This window comes from Cygnus olor, chromosome 1, assembly GCF_009769625.2.
Source record: "Cygnus olor isolate bCygOlo1 chromosome 1, bCygOlo1.pri.v2, whole genome shotgun sequence".
Classification (NCBI taxonomy): Eukaryota; Metazoa; Chordata; class Aves; order Anseriformes; family Anatidae; genus Cygnus; species Cygnus olor.
In genome coordinates this window covers 194298887-194322431 of record NC_049169.1, presented here as the reverse complement: position 1 = coordinate 194322431, position 23545 = coordinate 194298887, and the positions used below count along the sequence as shown (strand labels likewise).

Sequence of the window (23545 nt, the reverse complement as noted above, 5' to 3'; positions counted from 1 at the left end):
TAGTTCTCAGATTCTGGAACATTTCGGGGAAAGACACAGAGGAAGGGGAGATTAAGGAACAGATGCTTTCTGCCCCTTGGGTTGAATTTAGGTTATAGTGCATTCTCTTTTTAGGGCAATCATGCTTTCAGAAGGAGGGCAGAAACAAAGGATGACTTTCACCTGTATTTCCTAATCCCACTCTCTACAAAGAGAGATTTTACATGAGAAAGTAATATCATTAGAAAAGCAAAAAACAGAGGTCAGAGCCCCGTGCCTTTCCCGTTATGAAATCATTATTTTTCTGGCAGAATAAAGCTTTCTTGTGGCTGTTCTTCTAGTCCCAAAACATTTACATGTCAGTGGTACTTCAGATTTGAGAGGAGTTGTGGAGAGTGTTCAGTTCTGGAGTATTTGTAGTTAATTAGGATGCACTTGAGAGATGTGACTTCAAACTGCCTCTGGCAGAGGAAGATCTAAAATCCAGGTCCTTCATTTCTTACATGAATCCTTTAAAAAGTAGGCTATTGTGCACTGCTGTTCTTAGTGCTGCTTTAATTATTATGCTATTATGTAATATCTAGGCAGTATCATAAGCATCTCCTGTCTGCATAGAATGCACTTGTCAGCATATGATACTTAGGATGCTTACAGTGAGGCACTCATTTAACTTCCAGGTAGGGTGTTACAAAAACTGGATTGTAGTCTCCACTGTGATTCTACCTTCAGTGTTTTAGCAGTGTGGGTTCAAGCACTGATACATTGCGAGCAAAAAAAAAAAAAAAAGGCAAGCAAACAAACAAACAAAAAAATAATCTGGCTTCTTTCTTTTTATTTCCAGTTAATGAAAGTCACATGGTGGTTCAAGCTTTGCGGCTTAATACCATGTCAAAGCTTACGTTTGCAGACTGTGCACGATTTGATGCACTGGTTAAAGATGTCTTCCCTGGCATTGACTTCAAAGATGTGGAGTATGTCAAGTTAACTACAGCTTTGAAACAAGTCTTTGAAGAAGCACACCTGGAAATTATAAACACTCAGGTAAACATCAACCACAAGAGCAAAACAAAACTAGTTATTCAGAGTTAGGACTAATGAATATTACATTTGTTTCATTTCCTTCTACTTTTGAATGAAATCTTGTATTAAAAAAAAAGGAAAGAATAACTGAAAGTTAGATTGTTTTTATCTGTACAAATCAGATCTGTATGGCCAAAGCATGGGAGATCAGTTGTGTAACTGAATGAAAAACAGTTCAAGAAAGCTTAAAGATGTGAACATGTGATACACAGTTTTGTTCAAGTCACGCAGGAATTCCTATGGATGTTTTGGACAATGAAAGAATTAAATATGTGAACACTTGTTTATATCAATCATTTCTTTATCTCAGCTATATTTATTTATTTATTTATTTAGAGCTAGCTAAAGTTTTGTGAAAGTTTTTTTTTTTTTCAGGAAAAAATAGTATCCAAAGAGGGCTGATATTTTCATATTAGTAATTCAGTGAAATGTTTCTAATGTGCAAAGTAAGTTTCTTGCTGCTCTTTAGTATCAGAATTTGAACTACTCCTATGAATACCTATTATTTTGAAATTATAGAAACAAAGTGACTGCAAAATATATTGGAAAAATATGAAAAAAGTACGTGATTGCTTTAGTTATACTACTTTACATAACCTTTATTTCTTTTTTTATCTAGATCAAGAAGGCTTTGGAATTATATGAACAACTATGTCAAAGAATGGGTGTAGTTATTGTAGGTCCAAGTGGTGCAGGTAAATCGACACTTTGGCGGATGTTGAAGACAGCACTTGGTAAAACCGGCAAAGTAGTGAAACAGTATACCATGAATCCGAAAGCGATGCCTCGTCATCAGTTGTTAGGCCATATTGATGTGGATACCAGGGAGTGGTCTGATGGTGTGCTAACAAATAGTGCTCGGCAAGTGGTACGAGAATCACGAGGTATGTTTATGAGAGAGTATGTGGATCATTGTGCTTAATTTACTGAAATTGTTTGTTTATTTTCAATTACATTTTTACAATACGTTATTAATAATTTGTGGATATTGTAAGTTAAGTAAAACTTTTGGTGATTGTCGTACTGGAGAATAGACACTGGTATGCACTTTCTAGCTTTTATGACAAGAAAGCAAAATTAGACATCAGAAGGTAATGTGAGGAATATCTTTAAAGAGCCTATGTATTAAAGTTATAATGAAGGAAGAGTAAGAAATAGTTTTAAAATAGCCAGGGGCAGTATTCCCTAAGTATTTTTCTTGGGTTTGATATTTTATTTTTGTGTCTGGAAATAGATACTACTTCATGGATAATTTGTGATGGTGATATTGATCCTGAATGGATTGAATCCTTGAATTCTGTTTTGGATGACAACAAATTGTTGACTATGCCTAGTGGGGAAAGAATTCAGTTTGGCTCAAATGTCAACTTTATATTTGAGACTCATGATCTTAGTTGTGCTTCTCCTGCTACAATATCTCGAATGGGAATGATCTTTCTGAGGTAAGTCACAGGGTATTGCATACTCTTAAAGTAAGTAAGTATTCTTAACTTTTCTAGAAGGATATTCTAAACTGTATGGAGTGATTGAATTACTTCTGTACACTTAAGAAGCAAATCACTGAGAGAATTTGCTTTAGGTTGCACATCCCTTTTAAGCTGTGCTATTAAAACCTTTTTGGCTAATCATACTTGTTGAATGAGAAATGCTGGATTGATTGTTTGTGTGTGACCCTTGGAGATCCAAAATAATTGGTTGAAAGTTCTTACGTTACAGTCTTTCCCTGAACTTTTCCTGGAATGTTTTTGTCCCATTTGAACCTGTCTATGTGAAGATGTGGAAATTTTATGTTTGTTTGAATCTTGTTTTTTTTTGCTTTGATTTAGTGACGAAGATATAGATCTTAATTCTCTCATAAAGTCTTGGCTAAGAAGTCAGCCTGAAGAATACAGATACAATCTTGAAAACTGGATTGGGGACTATTTTGAAAAGGCTTTAAACTGGGTTGTGAAGCAGGTTAGTAACTGAAGACTTGATAATTTTTCAGCTTCTGTTAAAGTGATACATTTATCTAGTTTAATACTGACAAGATCATTCATATTCTTTAAGTTAAAAAAACAAACAAACAAACAGTGCTTTTTTGCTGGCTATTTTCTTAATAAGATTAGTACTGGAACCATTCTAGTCCCTGTGAGTTTATAAAACCCGCTTGCCTTATGTAAATTTTTGAAACATTTAATAAATTTTAACTGGTTAAATTCATGTATTCCTGTGAAACTAAATATCCATCTTCAAATTTCTACATTGGACATTTATTTGTATGTTTTCAAAGATTTGAAAGATATGAATGTCTAAGCTAAAAATGAAAAAATGTTTTTTAAAAAAAGTTTTTCTAAACTTGTCTGCAACAAATAACAACAACAAAAACCCTAAAAGTTAAAACATTGCATAGCATAGACCAGATCTTATAATGGGTTAGGGAACAATATAAAGCTAGACACCTAAAGAGATTGATAGAGGGATATCTAAAAAAGTCTGATTGTTCAGAATGCTAAATTTTCACAGCTCCCAATAACCTGTCCTGGATTTAAGTATATGACTTTAGCTCTTTAAAATTCTACTCAAAACTTTCACTGAAAGAGGTTTTAATAGGCAAAAGGTAATTTTCAATTACAGTGTAAAAAAGAATTTTCCTTAAGGGTATATTTAATTTGATTTTGTCCAAAACCTTGTACATTATCTGGATTCTGATGTTAAGACATGCACCAGGATAATTGTTCTGCATGTTCTATATTTTTTCTAAAGAGTCTAGATCCTTCCCTGCCTCACCTTCTTATGAAGGAGTTGTATTTGTATTGATCAAATGTTGTATGTTGCACGCAATATTATTTAGGAGAAATCCTCACTGTTGTGGCCAATAAACTGGTATTTGGGACACCTGCATTATGTCGTCTTAGGGAACATAGATGGTCCTGTTGTTTTTTAAATACTACTTTCCCTCGATGTTCTTTCACCCACGGATGTTTTTCTGCTTTAAAAGTATCTTCATCTGGATACCAAGGAAAGCCATCATATTAGTCTTGAGGCTGCAAATCCTTTGGTGCTAAATAGCGAAATCCATAAAAAATGTATTTGAGAGAGAGATTATATTGGTTTCTTATGGAGTCTCAAAATCCATAAGAAAAATTCTGATTAGTATATTACATCAATACATAATTAAATATGGAATTAAATACAGGATTAATACTTGCAAATCAATGTTTAAAATAATTTCACATCAGGTGAATTTTCTAGAACAGTGGGGTTGGGATAATTTCTGGAAGGGTCATTGGGCAATGAAGAGTAGTTTGATAACAATACATCACATTTATTATTAGGAGCATGCTTAAATCCGCTACAACTTGCTATTTACAGAATGACTTTGTGGTAGAAACAAGTTTAGTTGGAACTGTGATGAATGGACTCTCTCATCTTCATGGGTGTACTGATCGTGGACAGTTTATCATTAACTTGTTACGGGGTCTTGGTGGCAATCTCAACATGAGGTCACGGCAAGAATTTGCAAAAGAGGTAATCTTTTTCAGCAAGTTTATCAAAAAATTCTCAGAACATTTAAAAGGAATAGCGATTTTCTGTCTTCTGACAATGAAAATTTGTAGTAATAGAATATCTGTGCTCTAATTTCTTTGCAGTCTGTGTTGTTTACAGGGAAGTAGCTCAGAAGTAAAGAAATGTTTCATATGTCCCTGCTAAGTGCACCCAGCCCAGACAGCCATCCTTTGGTGTAGCACCGAGTCATACAGAATAGTCTCTGTCCGTACTGTCTTATGCAAGAACCATCTAGAGTCCACATTATGTGTTTACTGCATCTCTAACACTTTTTTTGTTGTTGTTTTGTTTTGTTTTGTTCAGGATATTTGAAATAATAACATGGAGACTTTGCACCTCACCAGGGATGTGCTCTTACAGCATTATTTTGAGGTTATATATTGTATGCACTTGGGTATGGTTCTGTCTTTGTATACTTGAGGGCACTAGTGCTGGAAAACTATGTCATATTGGTACATAATGCTGACATAAGGCTGTCTCTGGAGAGAGTTATATCCACAACCACACTTGGATTTTGTGTTAGAAAGAACAAAATACTTCTTTCCAAAAGACAGCCTGTAACTTACATGCAGGGCAGATGGTTAAGGGTGGACTCAGCTTCTGGAATTAGCTGTTCATGCATGGCAATGAATTATCTTGTTTTTTGTCTTATTATTATGAATGTTGCCTAATAATAATAATAAAAAGTTTATGTAAAGGTTTGCTAAATACACTTTATTTTGTATTCTTTGATTTCAATGAGTTGATGATTGTTTATATTTCCAAAAAAAGAAATATGTGGAAGAGAATATCTTACTGTTTCATTAAGGTTTTCATTGTAAAACATGCATAATATGATTGAATTCAATTTCAAAAATAGCCTTAAAATTATAAAATGGATTAATGAAATGCTTGTTTTTATAAAATTATTATTCAAACATTCTTTATATGAATTTCAAATTGTTGCTCTTGTCATTTGGAATATGGAATTAACAGAAACCTTATTTTACTTTATTTTATTTTATTTAAAGATCTTCACTTGGGCACAAGAATCTCCACCAAATCCAAGGAAGCCCCTGGACACGTATTATGACACCGACACTGGACAACTAATGCTATATCAGCTGAAGAAAAATGAAAATTTAACAGCTGACCATTTCAGTAATCTTCAAACACTTCCTGTCATCCAAACCCCTGACATGCAGAGGGGGTTAGATTACTTTAGACCCTGGCTAGACTTGAACAATAAGGAGCCATTTCTTCTTGTGGGTCCTGAAGGATGTGGAAAGGGGTAAAAAAAATAAATTGCTATTTTAAGCAAAATATACTTCTAGCTGTTTGAAAAAGTTTGTAATATGTTGTATTAATGGTTTTATCATGTGAACTTCTAATTTTTAGTTACAGAATATCATTTATTTATCATTTATATATTAATGAAATGAAACTTTCTATCGTGGCAAATCGATAAATTCTGGGAAAGCTCAAGCTACCACTATGTAGCTAAGACATCTGCATGAGGCTTTTAGATGTGAAACAGGAACTTTTGAAAAACCTGTACTATTACGGGGCAACAGCTGAAAGGCACATGAGATACCTGGTCTCATCTCAAGAGGTCGTCCTAGGTGCCTGGGTGCAGGCAACTGAATTAAACTCATTTGTTGCCTATTTTAGGTTCCTTATTTAGCTGGGTTGGATCAATATATACAAGGTATTTAGACTAGATATTTATTTTGTGTAGCTGTATACTCTGCTTTAATTTTCTCGAATGGAAAATGATACCATTTAAAAGGCAAGAATATGTAATTCAGCAAACCTCATGCAGCACCTCTTATATTAGTATATTATGCAGTATATTCATTTTAATTCAAAAGCTGTAGAATATTTTGGATACCCAGTATTTTAATGCATTTATGTATTATTTATGCTTACATGTATGTAATTATTTGCTATTTTAGGATGCTGCTTCGTTATGCATTTTCTCAACTCCGATCCACTCAGATTGCTACCATTCACTGCAGTGCACAAACTACCTCTCAACATCTTATACAAAAACTCAGTCAAACTTGCATTGTAATCAGTACAAACACTGGTCGAGTATTCAGACCAAAGGACTGTGAGAGGCTTGTTTTGTATTTAAAGGATATCAATCTACCCAAACCTGATAAATGGGGAACAATCACTCTCGTGGCTTTTCTGCAGCAGGTAAACACTTTGGTCTTTGTTATTTATTAAGAGACTTAAGTATACTGTAACTAGTTTAGTGTAGGTACCTACATTGATTATTTTCAGAGTTAGCATCCTGCATCTGTATTTATTTTCAGAGTTAGCATCCTGCATCTGTATTGACATTATTTTTGTTTGTACATGGATAGAATATGTAGATTTCAGCTGGAAATAAAATAACGTTTATGTTGGGCTTATGGGTAAGCAATAAAGACAGTGCTTGCCTCAGTGAGTTATAATGTAAGCAATGCTCAACAATGTAAGTTTATTATGTGACATAATAACTTCCGTCAGAATAGAGTGGAAGTTAAAATGAAGCATTTGAAAACAATTTTATCTGGATTTTTATATCTTTTCCTGCTTATCACATTCCCTTTCTTTTTCTCCACGTTTCTTTGAATGCCTAGTGTGGAATAACCCATGTGTGTCATCCATTTCCTTTCTGGATTCGTTTCTCTTTAGTATGCTTTTAGACATAAAAGCTTCCAATACTGAAGATCTGGCCAGAGTAAGATTTCACTTAGTGCCTTCTTACCACCGATGAACTTTCTAATCTCCTATTAAAGGCAGAAAACCAATATTTGTACCTTATGTTCAATGCGTTTCTCTGTGGAGAGTTACCAAGTAATTACGGGCAATTCTAGCCAATACTGGCTTTTCCCTTGACCTCACAGCATGTGACTAATTTTTCTCTACAGGATTTTATAATTGGTTAAGAATTTACATCTCAGACTCTATTATGGAAAAAGACACCAGTACTGAACATACCGCTGACAGTTATGAATGTAATAACAATGGCATGCTTGTCACTAATTACTTTTTGTAAGACATGCTGTTGACTTTATTTTAATAAAATGTTTATGTAATTATAAAAGGTTCTGACATATCAAGGATTCTACGATGAAAATCTGGAATGGGTTGGTTTAGAAAACATCCAGATTGTGGCTTCCATGACAGCTGGAGGGACATTAGGAAGAAATAAACTTACCTCCAGATTTACTTCTATTGTTCGTCTTTGTGCAGTTGAGTAAGTATGTGAAAGTAGGTTTGACTCTCAGAACTTAGATACAACCTCTGTTCATGGGGCCTTGCTGAATTTACTCTTTATGAAGATGTGGCTGTTCTAGTCTTTTATCTTTTTTAACAGTTTGGGTTCTTCACATTTTGAAGAAGGTGGCTCTCCCCATCTACTCTGCTGTCATGAGACTCCACCTGGAGCACTGCATTCAGCTCTGGGGTTCCCAATATAAGAAAGACATGGACCTGTTAGAACAGGTCCAGAGGAGGGCCACAGAGATGATCGGAGGGGTGGAGTACCTCTCCTGCAAAGACAGGCTGAGAGTTGGGGTTATTTAGCTTAGAGGAAAGAAAGCTCCAGGGAAACCTTATAGCAGCCTTCTGATATTTAAAGAGGGCCTAGACTAAAAAGGAGTAGATGTAGACTAGATATAGGGAGGAAATTCATTAGTCAGAGGGTGGTGAGGCCCTGGAACAGATTGCACAGAGTTGTGGGTGCCCCATTTCTGGAAGTGTTCAAGGCTAGGCTGGATCGGGCTTTGCGCAACCTGGTCTGGTGGGAGGTGTCCCTGCCCATGTCAGTGGGGTTGAAATTAGATGATCTGTAAGATCCTTTCCAACCCACTTATATCAAAGTGCTTTTTAGCCACAGAATTACAGAAATTGAATTTCTTTTTTGTCTGAACACATTTATAGATGTGTTTATAAAATTTCTAAGGGTAACAGTAATGTTACTTAGCTGCTAGATGGAGAGCTTATTTGTTGAAATTTATCCATAGTTGTGGGTATAATTTTGAATCTTTTTAATAAAATAAGAATGATCGTCCATAGTAATTTTTTCTTTTTCTTTTTTTTTTTTTCCTGTGTAGCTATCCAGAAAGAGACCAACTGCAAACTATTTATAGTGGCTACTTGGAGCCTGTACTACAGAAAAACCTAAAGAATCACCCTGTTTGGGGTTCTGTACCAAAAGTACATCAGCTAGCAGGATCCATGGTTCAAGTATATGAACAGGTATGGAAATTTAAATTTGTTTTTCATGGAGACGGATGATTCAGAAATATATTTTTAATAATTAGCTTTTTATATTAACAAGAGAATAAAAAGATTGATCAGTATTAAAATCTAAATATGTATCTTTTTCATGAGATATCAATTTTAGAGCTACTATTTGGAAGAGATTTCTAGGTACTAGAGGCAAACTGAGTAAGTGGTAAGAGCTCTTGCTTTGTATGACTTTGGTAAGTATATTAACCTATCTATACTTCCAGTTCCTGATTTATAAAATGTGGTTAGTAGTATTTTCCTACTTACTGGAGCAGGAGATAGTGTACTTTAACATCCAAGCTCATTACAAGCTTTAAGAATGTTAATAGAAGAGAGAGATGAGTGTGGAGTTGGAGTCCCTTACACAGATCTAGTGTATATTTATTATCTATTTTTATATAAAATGTTGTATCTATTTTGTATAAAATGTTGTTTAGGCACACAAGCTTGTTCTGTCCCCCCACTTAAAATTTAGGAACTTCTGCCTAGGAAAACATTTAAGTAATTCCTTTTCTTAATCATGTACGTGGCCTTACTGGGGAAGATAGGGGAGGAATGTAAATGTATGTTCACTCACTGTATGTTCCAAGAATGTATGCATGCCCTCATCTAGACAGAACCATGAAACAAAACCTATCTTTATGACTGGAATGTAGGTATAGTCACTGGCTACCATGCACAAGTTAGCGTGAATTTCATATAATATTATTGATGTATTCTAAGAAATCTTAAGTCTAAATTTCATCCAAATAACTGAGGATCGCAGTTATTCTTTGCATTAAAGATACAGTTGTAAACGTAAGTATCCTTTTTGGGTGAAGAGACAGTATTTCTGTAAGACTTCATTTCTAGTTCTAAGTGTTATTCATTTAGGTAGTCTAGTGTTACACTTGAATATTTCCCTTTGTATTTCATATTTGGTAAAAAAAAATTCTATGCTATGTCTAGTAAAAGTGCACTAATAGTTTTAGGTGACATGCAATTGTTGTTTTCTTCAAAGATGGTAGAGAAGAAAAGTTCTAATTATGAGAAAATCTTCGGTGGTCAGAAAAGACAATCTCCGCATTTTTCGAAACAACGACAGAGTGCATAAATAAGATATCTGAATATGTAGCCATAATAGACTAATTTCCCTGGTATTTTAGGAAAAATGAAAAGTAGGTTTCCAAGTGCTTTACATTTTAAAATACCACTTTTATTTTTTGACTGACTGCCTTTTTTTTAAGGTACGAGCAAAATTCACGGTTGACGATCACAGTCATTACCTTTTTACACCATGTATTCTTACTCAGTGGGTTCTTGGTTTATTCAGATACAATTTAACAGATGGTAAGTCATTTACTTGATTTTCATTGATAAAGAAGTTCTAAAATGGCCTAAAATATTACTGATGTTAGTCTTACTATTGACTTCATTTGCAACATGTAAACCTGTGGTACTTTTTCTAAACTGTAAACTCTGTTATTCAGTAGAGAAGAAAAATGTCTAACAGTTCATTCTGTAACATATAGTACACACATTAAAAAAAAAAATGTTTTAAAATACATGTGGCATCTATTTGTAGATTAAGGGAAGTAAGTAGTATGGGGTTGTATTTTCTGCTGAAGGATTTTGTAGTGTCCCTCCTATTCCCTACTTTTTTTTTTTTTTTTTGAGAATGTCTTGTCTTCTGAATTCCCATAGGCTTGCCTCTCCTGCTTTTCTTTTCATAGCTGATTGTGTAGAACTAGTGATGTGACTGGAACTACAACTTCTACACACCATCTGTGACCTACTTAATAAGTGAATAGAACCACCCTTAAACATACCTAAAACTGTATCATTTATATAAAAGCTTACAAATATCAATATAAAAGCCTAAATATTCTCACAGTTTAGGAATGCTTGATAATTACAGTCCAGTCTCAGTTCTTTTTTTTTTTTTTTTTAAATTGGAAAATATGAAATTTGGAAAGGTATTCAATTTTTGTCCTTTTCCAAATAGCCAGCGTGAACTTCTTTCCAGTCTCATTTTTGTCTTTCCTTTGAAATAACCATTATTACCAGGTTATGAGCAGTTACTCCTTATTGTATTTTAGCTCTTACATTAATTATAGTAAAGATTTACATAAAGGGCTTGCTTAAAGAATATAAAAGAGCTAAGAATGTTATGCTTGTGTTCTGTTTACTTTATTTGATCATCAAATGGTGTAAATGGAGCTTGAATTAGGTCAGAAAAGCTATACTGGCAATCAAGGAATGGGTAATCTCAGCCTGTTAAGAACTCCACTGTTTTATCTGAAGGTGACATGCTGATGCTTTTTCAGTGATGAACAATGTGGCATGTAATTTACTACACCTTAAAACTCATCTCACCTTCCTTCTTCTGTGAATATCTTTGTATTCTCCAGTGGCATTTTATAATACAAACAGTTCGGGGGATTTATTTTTATTTTAGTGTGTATTATCAGTCTTTCTCTTTAAAAGTCTCCTTTTTTTTGTTTTGTTTTTTATGTTTTTGTTTTTTTCTTAATTACCCGGAATTTTGACTTTTTATTTTTACTTTGTGTGCAACACATTGTTTATTTTCATTAGAATGCTGGCACTAAACTGGAGAACTTTCTCTAATAGAATATTTTCATTTTATCTTGTAATGACACACACAAATTTTATTAAAAAGCACTTTATAACGTGTTTACTTTTTCTCTTATTTCTTCCTTACTGATGCTCTCCTGCTGGTATGTAATTTTACTTACTCATTTTCAATCTCATATTTTGAAACGAGAATTTGAGAAATATAAAATTACTTTTAAAAATATAAAATCAAATCTCTCCTTATATAAATTTTCTAGGACCATCTACACAAACTGCAGATTATGTATTGGAAATTGTTGCTTACGAGGCATGTCGTTTGTTCCGTGACAAGCTTGTTGGCATGAAAGATCTCCATGTATTTGATAACATTTTGATGAAAGTGTTTCAAAGTGACTGGGGCTCAGATGTTCTGGACAATATGGCAGGTAAAGCATTTGAGGTATACTACATAAATTTGAAATATTCGATTAGAAATTGCCTAATAAAATTAGTTTAATCAAGTCAGATAGTACATCAGCTGAGGACCTGAACTTTTAAATGTGTTTCATTTTATTTTCACAGATATCTTTTATGTAACTTGGGGAGCTTGTCAAGAGGCATTCACTACTCCAGGACAAGCACTACCACCACATGGGAGACCGCTTGGCAGACTAAACTCAACAGACCTGAAAGATGCTATTAAAAAAGTGAGACCAGATTAAAGAATATACACAGCAAGGATTCATAGCAATGATACCAAGATTTTTTTTTTGCAGGAAGTGACATAAAAGCACCAAGTTTAGGGTGGAGTCTGCTGCTTGGTTAAGGAATTATTTCTGATATTTGGTCAAGTGTGGGAAAGACTGTGATGCTGTCTGGGAGGCAGCAGAAGTACCTTGTAGCAAGGTTGTTTAAGATTTACAACAGCCTAATGGACAACATTTTCAGAAACACTGATGTACACTTATGTTTGTTATTTGAGTACCAAAGTGTTTTATTAAACATTTTCTTTCTGAGTTTGTAATTTGCAAACATAATTTCTATTTGAAGAAATACAAATACATTGTTTGGAGATTTCACATGCTTTTAAACAGTAAAGTATAAAAAATAAAACAGGAAATGCAAACATGTTACTTCTGCTAGGCTGATTGATTTTTCATAAGAGCCTTGAGGTCATCTGCCCCTTATTAGTAGTGTTTGATGGACTGGTCTTCTAGATGGGAAGCTGTTCCCACTCCTTAATTGCCAACTTGTGACCAATAGACTATATGGGAAATGATGAAGTTCAGTAGCCTTAGTAATCAGAGGGTTTTTTTGTGTGTGTGTTTTTTTTAAATCTGATTCCACAAGTATATTGAACTTCAAAGATGAGGTTTTGCTGAGTATAATGAGGCCTGAATTTAATCTTAGGATCCATTATTACATGTATTTGAGTAGAAAATTTCATAATCTGCAATTACACAGCAATTAGCTGCCTAAAACGCCGTTCCGTGTTTTGCTAATATTAATCTGTAGTCAGAGACACAGATCAGACTTTGTTCTGGCCCATTATTTAATTCTAATGAATTCAGTGGTAGACTTCTGTTCCAATATATGAAAGAATACTAGGAGATACCATTGCTGGGGGTGTTGCATGATACGTTTGCTAAGGTAATGTGATCTATTCATTGCTGGAAAAGGGTAAACAAGGTATATAAATTCTATCGTATAAATAATTTATTTGTAATGAATACCAGTGTGGCCTCTTAGGCCTTCTTCTCTAAACTTTTAAATATTGGATGCTTTCATATCTTACTGGTTGTATTTAGTATCAATTAATGCATTTCTTTCTTTTATTTCTTCCTTTTTTTTTATTTTCTCAATAGGGTGTTATTCATTATGGGCGAGACAAAAAAGAGATAGAGGTTTTACTGTTCCAAGAAGTCCTCAACTATATGTCTAGAGTGGACAGAGTGCTAAGTTTTCCTGGAGGATCGCTTCTTTTGGCAGGACGGAGTGGTGTAGGTCGTCGAACAGTTACCTCTTTAGTTAGTCATATGCACGGAGCTGTTCTAATTACTCCCAAAATTTCCAGAGGCTATGAGCTGAAGCAGTTCAAAAATGATCTTAAATATGTAAGTCACTCAATGTCTTACAATTTGAAGTTTCGTAGTTGTGTATTTAGAAAAGAATAAGGGATTTTTGAAGGATATAGAAGTGTTGTGTGAGAGAGATTTTAGGAAAAGCATAATGTAAACAGTCTAACTGAAAGATTTTTAGAAGCTCTTAGTATTTAGAACACATGCTGTTCTTCATAGCACTTGCCTGAAACTCTACTTTTGTGAATACTACAGCTGTTTTTCTGAGTGTTCTGAACATTATAATTCTAAGCTTATGTGAATGTTGGATTTTTTTTTTTTTCTTCATGTATCATAGAATCACAGAATGGTTTGGGTTGGAAGGGACCTTAAAGAACACCTAATTCCAACCCCCCTGCCATGGGTAGGGACACCTTCTACCAGACCAGGTTGCTCAAAGCCCCATCCAACCTGGCCTTGAACACCTCCAGGGATGGGGCATCCACAGCTTCTCTGGGCAACCTGTGCCAGTGCCTCACCACTCTCTGAGAACAGAATTTCCTCCTTACATCTCATCTAAATCTCCCCTCTTTTATTTAAAGCCATTCCCCTTTGTCTTATTTGACACCCCTTGACACCCCTTTGACACCCCTTGACAAAGAGTCCCTCGCCAGCTTTCCTGTAGGCCCCTTTTAGGTACTGGAAGGGCCACTGTAAGGTCTCCCCGGACCCTTCTCTTCTCCAGGCTGAACAACCCCAGTTCCCTCAGCCTGTCTTCATAGGAGAGTGTGTTTTCATATTCTGTCTCTGCTAGGGTCTGCTTGTTCATAGGATAGTAGCTGAATCAAGTAAAATTTTAGTGACTGATGAAAGAATACACACTTTTAAAAAATAAATGCAAACCTTGAATAAGGAGCTCCCAATACGTTCAGAGCTGCTGAAGAAAATTTTACAGATAAGCCCACACAAAAAGTGATGCAACTCCAGAATTGAGTCACATCTAGGGCATAAATATACTCTACAAAATAATCTGTTTTAATTGTTTTCTTATTACTAAGTTGTGCACCTAGGTAGACTGTTCTTTATATTTGATCTCATATAACTGAACCACGCAGTAATCTTTTAGTAATCTTTTGTAAATGTATCACAGTTTAGATGCTGTGGAAAAAAAATATGTGATTTATAGCCATAGGAAGATTATCATTCTGTTGTGAACAAGACATACTCTGTATACTGAGATTAAAATACCTTCCCTGCTTGTAGGTGATGGAGCTTGCTGGCATCGAAGCACAGCAAGTGGTTTTGCTCCTCGAAGACTATCAGTTTGTTCATTCTACATTCCTTGAGATGATCAACAGTTTACTGTCTTCAGGTGAGATGAATCCAAAAAAATTTGGTTCTGCTTTTAACACACAGAGCTGGTTCAATGAGGCAGAATTAGATGATGTTTTCCAACTTTATTTGCATACCAGATAGCTAATTAACTTTCAGTACAGTCTTGGCTAGAGTGATTGTACATGAGGCAATGGATTTGAAGTTCACTTTGCTGTCCTCTAACATATCCTGCAATATGAGTGCTTTCGAATTCTCAGCCTTGAAAATTAAGTAATTTAGCATTTTTTTGGATAATGTAATAACAAAATGATAACGTATTCAGCTCTACAGTTTCCCTTTTTCTAATCAAATTCAAAGTTGAGAGGTGTCCTAATGTTTTGCTAGATTTTACAGAGTAATTTACTTAAACTAACATCAGCAAAGCCCCTTTTCTAAAAGTAACAATATGATAAATAATAACAAATAACAAAAGTGGCTTTACTTTGTTATCTAGCTTTGTTTCTTGATCAGAGGAACACTTTGATTTATATGTAGTATTGAATCACTGTCTTTGGGTAGGTTTGAATGAGTTGTAGAAGTATATTTCAGTAATAAAAGTAGGCTGTTTAATTTAAATGGAATTACTATCATTTAATTGGTCATTTTCATGATATGAAAAGAAGGATGGAATTCATGTGATGAAAATCATGAAAATATGGTGGTAAATACTGCCATACTCAAATTCTGTATCCAGGCTGTTTAAATGAATTTGAATAATTCTAGTGTGTTTGATCTGACATTTTAAATTCATTCTTTAAATAGGAGAAGTTCCTGGACTGTATAAAATAGAAGAATTAGAACCATTGCTATCTCCTCTAAAGGATCAAGCTTCACAAGATGGATTTACAGGACCGATTTTCAACTATTTCACATATCGTAAGAGAACAGAATTATAATTTATTACAAGTTTACAAAAGTGATATGATGGACAAATAATTACTAAATCTTTTTTGTGTGTATTTTGAACAGTCAAGTAATTATTAAAAACCAGGCAGGAATAATGATTAGAGTGTGATATGTTAGGGCACAGAACTCTTAGCTTAAAATTTATACCTCTATCTGAAATTTTGTATCCATGAATGTTCTACAAAGGTATTATAAATTCTGCTGTTGAAAATAATTAAAAGGAGGACAGCTTTTGTCTCCATTGTTTTCTGGTTTGATTAGGTTATGTGTATCATAACAGAGTTCTCTTCTATTTGTCAGTTTTACCTACAACTCTCTTTGGATTCTGAGTACTTACAAGCAAGTTTATAGATAGGTTTTTAAATAATTTGTATTTCTTCTTGGACCAACAAGAAGATAAAAGAGTTTACAAATAAATAAATTAGTGTGACTGAAAGAATACAGAAATTGGCAGTCATACTAAAGGGCCTTGGAACTAGTTCTAGTTGTTTTTCTACTGATTGGAATGTAAACCTGGTGGTATCCATTTAAATACTGTCAGCTCTTCTAAATTAAAAAATACACTGTAATATCCATAGTGAGAATATATAATGCTATATTAAGTTACTTAAGTTCCATTTGTAATAATTCCTGCCCTACTGTGTTGTAGTGCAATAGTATTTTTTTTCAGAAATTGTTTTCTGGTAAGTATTTGAAGGACAGTTGTATTGGCAGTAAGTCTATCATGTAGTCAAATTGTTAGTTAAGATATATATTGCATTTCCTTAGGGATCCAACAGAATCTGCATGTTGTCCTGATCATGGATTCTACCAATTTAAATTTTACAATAAATTGTGAAAGTAATCCAGCACTGTACAAGAAATGTCATGTTTTGTGGATGGAAACCTGGTCCGAAAACAGTATGAAACAGGTAAAGATTTAAAAGTGTAATGTCTTTAAAGACTTAGACTTAGGCATTGTTTAATTCTGAGTAATTGTTTAATTCTGGACACCTTTAATCCACAACAGTTGTTCTTAAGATACTCTCTAATTTCTGTTGTGTAGCTTTGAAATTTGTGTTATTGTAGGTGTCCTCTGAGAATTAGTTGTTCTTTCTTACAGCAAACAAAGTTCTTCTGCCAGACCTAACAGGAAGTCATCTATTACAGGCAATCGTAGAATTGATCTCCTGAAGGCTCTAAATATTCTATAAATCCCTTATTATAAATAAAGTTTTAATTTTCAATCTTTTCAGATTAGCAACTAAATTGAAGTTGTTTTTTTTTAATTCAAATTTTAATTTTATGTAACTTCATACAAAAAATCATTTTGATTTTCTTAGATACCTGAAATGCTTTTGTATGATTCAGATGAACAAGAGAAGACTGGAAAAGCACATAAGGAACTTAAGAAAAAACATTCAGGTAGTATTTTGGTAGACCAGCTATTTGTTACAACTTTTTATTAAGCACTTACTCAGGTCTCTGTTGGGCATAGACGATAGCATAGGTACTTTGAGTAGTATTTTGCCAGCATATTCATAAACTTCAGTATTGTCCACATGGGAGGCATTTTTCACATGGGAATATTAACCTGGAAAGTGCATTCTGAGTCACCAAATGTAGTCTCTTCTGTCGCAAGTAACCACTCTGTATACTCAATTTTATAAACTGATTAAACTATATCTTGCAATGTTTTGCATCTTCTTTCTATGTGGATGTTATTTCAGAGCCTCAAATTTTGAGACATTTTGAAAACTGTTATACTTTCTGGTCTATATGTTTTCATTCTTTCATTAGCATAGACATGTTTCTAGACATGTTCATTTTATTTTAATATTTTTTTTCCTTTCAGAATACTTAGCAATGGAGAGGTTTATAGAGAAGAAAAGATATTGTCCTCTCAATCTTCATGATTCTGGGCTAAACAAGTCAAGTTTTAAACTCTACTGTTCTGTTTATTTTAATGGCTTTCTTGTGAGCCTTGGGAATAGTGGAGAAATGCACAGGTTTGTGCATAGTGAATTTCAGGAACAGAACCAAAGGTTACACTTTGGTAGCAAAACTAGGGAAAGAAAAGTTAATGATAATGCTAATATTGGTGTTAGAAAGGAGAATTAAGTGGTTCCTCAGAGAACAATTCAGATAGGATAAGTGTTTCCCTTGGTGATGGGAAGAAGTTACTAATACATAGGAAAAAAAAAAACAAAACAGAAGACAAAAAAGAATATAAGGAAGGTTGCAATGTTTAGAACCATGTTACTGTGGTCATACATAAAAGACAAAAGCAATTTACCAAACCCATTTCAGACACACTGTAAATGGAGATAAGGTAGAATAACAAACGATTAAAAAGTTGGTGAAGTACTATTTTAGGATTGGAATTTAGAGAGAAGTGTTCCGATTTTAAACATGTTGAAGGAATAGGAATGTCTGTGCAAATCTGGTTGCTGACAGTAAATGGGAATGAGTTAGAAGAAGAAAAGTCATGGTGTTGTAGATGTCTTTGCAGAATGTAAGAAGGGAAAAATACATAGGAAGAGAGAAGGAAACAGTTTTTGTGTACTGAATTCATGAATATAGTAGAATGTCCAGAATCATTTATCAAAAGGTGAGAAACATTAAACTTTTCCATCAAGCAGCAACTTGTGTGAAGAGGTATGTTTTTAATTTTCACTATGTATGATTGGAAGTTGCATTTTTATAGGCTTGAGGTGAATAAATCTGGAAACTGCCTTTATGCACAGTGACAGAAGATGAAGTAAAAGAAATCTCACCTGTACTCCACACCAAGTGGAGTATAGCAAATAATTAGAACTTCAGATAAAGATTTAAACTAGTATCTTTGGACATTAGTCACCATGTAGTCTCCATTCAGACGGCGTGAAAATAAGCTCCTTATCCATCAAGAGTGGGATTTTTGATTTTTGATTTTTTGGTTTCCACCCACCTTTATGCTTAGAATTTGAATTTATAAGGCAGACCACATGTAATACCATTTTAATTGTTTCCAGTTTTCTGGTGAGTTGAGGTGCTACTTTATCAACCTTCTGACTACCCAGCTAACTACTGTTTTTCTTTCTTCCTCTGAGAGTCAGTAATTTCTTCATAATTCATTTGAAAGCAACCTTTCATTTCTTTTATGGCAGATATTACTTTTATTTGTATAGATTTCACTGCTCACTGTAGCCTATGGTACTGTCCAAGCTGTGGTGTCAGTGTATTCTCTGGAATTAGTCTTTTTACTTCTGAAGATCAGATCATGTGGAAAAAGCCCAGTCTTTTTCCTCTGGAGGAGACATTGTTACAGATCTAAGATTTGAGCCCTAAAGGGATCTGTATAGTACTGACTCTTCCCATTAGAGAGGCTGTTTTCCTTTGACTATGACAATGCTTAGGAATGCTTAGTTCACCACCATCTTCCCTTTCTGTGATTCTGTAAGAATTGTTCTGTATCTTTTTCATCTGGAAGCTTATTCTGGCTGCTGCAAACTGCTTTTGTGGAAAGACTCTTTGTCATATTTGGAATGTTGTTAATTCATATCTCAAAACCCTTCTGTTACTCATCCTTACTGTAATGTGAGGTAAGAATGATTATATTATCTGTATGACACTTTCTCTTGTACAGGTGATTCAGATTTTTTTAAGTCATTTCTGGCAATCCACAAATCATGTAAAATGTATGGAGCAACACCTAGCAGGTATATGACATTCCTTCATATATACAGTTCAATCAATAACAGTAAAAGAAGAGAGCTAATAAAAAGACAGAACCACTTGCAGGTATGTATTTAAAACATTTTTAGCATGCAGCCTTTCAAAAACACTCTCGCGTTTGGAAATACCTCGTGTATTATGAGCTGTAGCTACTAACACAGTTGTGTGGGGTGACCCCTGTCTGCCTATACTCATGCTGTGATTCTAAAAGAGGAATAGAATGAATCTTAATGGACATCTCTGTTCAAAAGTTCTAGGGTTTAGGCTTGTTACTTGTTTTCATTAATATTTTACCTCAAGCATGCATCAGAATGGATTTGTTTTCTTGTAAAAGTAAAAAGTACTTACAAGCACTTTAAATTTTATTCACCCGCATGTAATAGAATTGTGTTGCAAACAACACATCCATCTTTTTATCAATTTAAGTTATGCCTCTGCTTGTATACTTTTCCTTCCCTGTAGCTACCTACTCCATCCCTTTCTTTATATCTCTACAGCAACTTAGTTTGTGTGATTCTTGCATCCTCCTAGCTTAATAAGCTGTAAACTCTGTAATCTCATGGTTACTTCTGTAGCGTTGGCCAAAGCTCCCTTTTTTATGTTTTTCCCTTATTTAGTGTTTTGGAATTGATTTTGAACTTTTCCACACATCAAAACTTTTATGCAACCCTAGACCAAATGTAGTTCATCCCAAAGATGTCGCTTTATTCCTGTTCTGTATGTGTAACATGCTTATTTTTTGAAATTTATTTGCTCTCTTTCCATTAATACTTCTTTGTTTGTTTGTTTGTTTTTCTCTTTTCTTTTTCCCTCATATTTCCAATCCTTTAGGAGATAATGCTTTTATAATGCTTTTGTCTTTTCCCTTTCCCCTTCACTTTCAGCTCCTTTTCCCAGTGATCCCTGGTACTATTCTGAAATCACACTTGCAACTTCTTGCATTGAATTCTATGTTCTTTCTATTCTGCCTGCTAGTATTTTTTTCCATAGCTTACTAATTGCACAGTAAGCAATTTACAAAGAATTTAAGTTTGTAGTGATAGAAATAGTTTTTTTCTATTTATAAGAAGATAGGAAGTGGTTTTTTTTTTTTATTGACTAGTTGAATTCTTTGGGTGGAGAAAAGTAATCATTTACAGGAAAATGGGAGATGTCTATGCTACATCAAACATTTATTTTATCTTTAGTATTTTTTCAGATGTGTTGAAATAATTCTGTTTTCTTAAAGTACATAATTTAGAAAGTGTGGATAAAGAAAATAAACATAATTGGTTGAGGCTTTGTTTTATGTTCATCTAAGTTCTTTAGAGAGTGTAAAAATACGTAGAAATAGGATAATATATTTTGTTTCATTTTGTTCAATTTTTGTAGTTTTGCTATTATAGGTAATAGAATTGTGTGGAGTTAATATAAGTTAACTGAAATGTTATTGAATTAAATAAGAAAAAGATTCTGTACAAGTTGCTGTTCCTTTAAAACTTTGTTATTTTGAGGATTTCATTTTCAACTTTTGGATGTAGTAAAAGATCTTACACCAACTCATCTAGGACTGTCAACTCTCCTTTTTGATTTAATTAATACTAAGAAAATGTAAACAACAGTGAGAAAATGTGGAACATAAATTTTATGAAAAGTTGAACATGACAAATGAACCTAAAATCTGTTGAAATTTTCATTGACATATTTAAAAAGTAAATCATGTTGTTTGAGAACATGAGAGACAATGGGATATTTGTGACTCAAAGTTTACAGGTGAGAGCTAAGTGCATTTTTTATAAAGAAATTAAAAATGAACTATGTTAATCTACATCACTTTTAGCCTGTATGTACTATTTCTAACCAACTTTTGTTTAAATCCACTTAAAATTCCTTGCTAAGCAATTTCTTTTTATAAACTTTTATAGGCAGGTGTTTCAAAGCTGAATGAAGCTAAAGCTCTCGTAGATGAACTGAACAGAAAAGCCGGAGAACAAAGCATTCTACTCAAAACGAAGCAGGATGAGGCTGATGCTGCCCTTCAGGAAATTACAGTATCTATGCAGGTGCTGTATACAATCATATCAAAAGTGAAAAAAAGAAATGCTTTTCTGTTTTCCATCTCCATAGCTGCCTGTGCTTGGTGTTCTTTTCAAGGAGTGCTAAACCTGATGCTTTTGTGCCATTTTTGTGCCATTTCCCATGACTTCTCTTTTAAATCTGTATCTGCTTTTGTTCAGTAGAGGAATCTGCTGCCCATGCAGCATCTATTATGTTGTAGAACAAAAGCGAAGATTAAGCCAAAAGCAGTGAAACATGATGGGTGATGGGCCTATGGATATCAGAAAAATTATGATAGAATTGTGGTTCAGATTAGCATAAAGTACAGGTGCCCTCTGACGTATTAATGTCACTTCAAATGTTCCAATTTATGTAAGAGAGAGGTCTTTAATACATTGGCACTTTTTATCTTCTTTCAGAGCAAGGCTTTTGACCTACAGCTGAATTTTAAGGTTTTCTTACTCAGAGCTACCAGTACATGTACATTTGCATGAAATATCTAAGCTAGTTTTATGTAGTTAATGTTCTCTGGATAAGAATGACATACTTTTATGGATTTCAGTGACATACTGTCTATAGCTTAGGTTAAGCACTCAGAAAGATTATTATTAATCTCAGTGTTTTCTCTGCTTTTATACATTTATTACTTTATGCTACAAGTTCAACGCAGCTCAACAATTGCTGGTTAAAATAATATATTGCATACAGGAGAATATATAAAAATATAAACCATAGGCTTTGATGTCTTGTATCTTTTAGTTGAACTAAGCCTAGAATATTACACTTCTATTATTTTATGCATTTATCCTCCATTATTTGTTTTGTGACTGGTTTTGGTAGTTCCTGCTTTTATGTTAACTTCAGGCTATAAGTTTTTTTTTTTAGTTTATGTATTGGGTATTTATTGTTGCTTAGCAGTTCCGGAGATGGCTAATGGTTGCTATCCCTCTGTGGTAGGCACAATACAAATTCAGAAAAAAAAAATAATGTAAACCCAAACAGCTCAAACAGCTTTTAATATATATGTAGGGTGTCAGGCAAATATCCTTATGAACAAATAAATGCAACTTTACAAGTAAGTCTTGTAATAGTATTTTTAAGCTAACAGGCTGTAGTTTGAACACAGTTTGTAGTTTGTAGTTTTATGAATGTCACAGAAAAGGAGAGTTTCAGCGGTGTCATGAAAGAAATAGAAATGTGAGCAACTACAAAAATAAAGGCAGGATGATACTACTTTCAAATGTGTTAAGTATGTTAGAGGCTGCCAGTCTTAACCTTTTAGAGAAGGTCTGACATCTTCATATGGAATGAAGAATCATAGGCAAGGGGAAAAAGGTTATAATAAGCATCGAAAACAGGTACAGATCTTGTCTGTGGTACAGTAAAGGAGATGCAGTAAAAGCAAAAGGTGCTTATTCCGTATAATTTAGTTACATGAATATAAGCTTAATACCAATGCTTATGTATGTTTTTGAAACAACCTCTCTCTTATCAAATAGTTTCAGATACTTTTTGTGACTGGTATTATGGTATTATATTATAATGAAGACTAAAAGAAAGGAGAACAAAAAGTAGAATAAAATCTGTGTAAATTTGAAAATTAAAGATATTCTTTTTTACAGAGTGCTAGTGAGCAAAAAACAGAAATGGAAAAAATAAAACAAAGGATAGCAGAAGAGGCTGCAGAAATAGAAGAAAGAAAAAGAAAAATTGAAGATGAACTAAAGGAGGTTCAGGTAAGAACTAATACAGAAAAGTAATATTTTGTGGTGAGATTTTATTTGGCTTATTCAAGTTCTGCCATGGAAAAGGATTCTGTACAATTTATCCTAGTATTTCTTAAATTTTGCTTTAAATAATTTAAATATAAAAACCTTCTGGTATTAGAAAACAGTTAATTCTTTTTGTCAGAATGCAGATTGTCACTTGGGCATTCAAATTGGTGTATTTGATCTTAATTGCAGAAAGACTTTTCAGGTCAAAACTTCAGTTGCTATTTCTGTGGTGCCATTGTGTACTGCAGCTGAGCTCTGCAGACTTAATGGAAT

General features: G+C 33.8%; 1 protein-coding gene across 9 annotated transcripts in view; it reads left to right on the top strand.

Annotated features, from left to right (window-relative positions):
- DYNC2H1 (dynein cytoplasmic 2 heavy chain 1) overlaps positions 1 to 23545 on the top strand; it is a 165997-nt gene that overhangs the window by 32776 nt on the left and 109676 nt on the right. For 8 of the 9 annotated variants that reach the window (XR_005816072.1, XR_005816073.1, XR_005816075.1 and 5 more), the window contains exons 37-56: positions 821 to 1020; positions 1679 to 1943; positions 2294 to 2501; positions 2886 to 3015; positions 4414 to 4569; positions 5619 to 5878; positions 6543 to 6789; positions 7686 to 7837; positions 8697 to 8841; positions 10101 to 10203; positions 11706 to 11873; positions 12010 to 12134; positions 13293 to 13541; positions 14748 to 14856; positions 15621 to 15734; positions 16533 to 16675; positions 17087 to 17168; positions 19372 to 19526; positions 21365 to 21502; positions 23120 to 23233. Coding sequence is in view for 6 of the 9 variants with exons in the window: in XM_040544150.1 (XP_040400084.1) it covers positions 821 to 1020; positions 1679 to 1943; positions 2294 to 2501; positions 2886 to 3015; positions 4414 to 4569; positions 5619 to 5878; positions 6543 to 6789; positions 7686 to 7837; positions 8697 to 8841; positions 10101 to 10203; positions 11706 to 11873; positions 12010 to 12134; positions 13293 to 13541; positions 14748 to 14856; positions 15621 to 15734; positions 16533 to 16675; positions 17087 to 17168; positions 19372 to 19526; positions 21365 to 21502; positions 23120 to 23233 (3263 nt within the window). In the remaining 3 variants the exon portion in view is untranslated. The remainder of the gene's footprint in view (positions 1 to 820; positions 1021 to 1678; positions 1944 to 2293; positions 2502 to 2885; positions 3016 to 4413; positions 4570 to 5618; positions 5879 to 6542; positions 6790 to 7685; positions 7838 to 8696; positions 8842 to 10100; positions 10204 to 11705; positions 11874 to 12009; positions 12135 to 13292; positions 13542 to 14747; positions 14857 to 15620; positions 15735 to 16532; positions 16676 to 17086; positions 17169 to 19371; positions 19527 to 21364; positions 21503 to 23119; positions 23234 to 23545) is intronic. The other variant, XM_040544151.1, reaches the window with a different exon arrangement.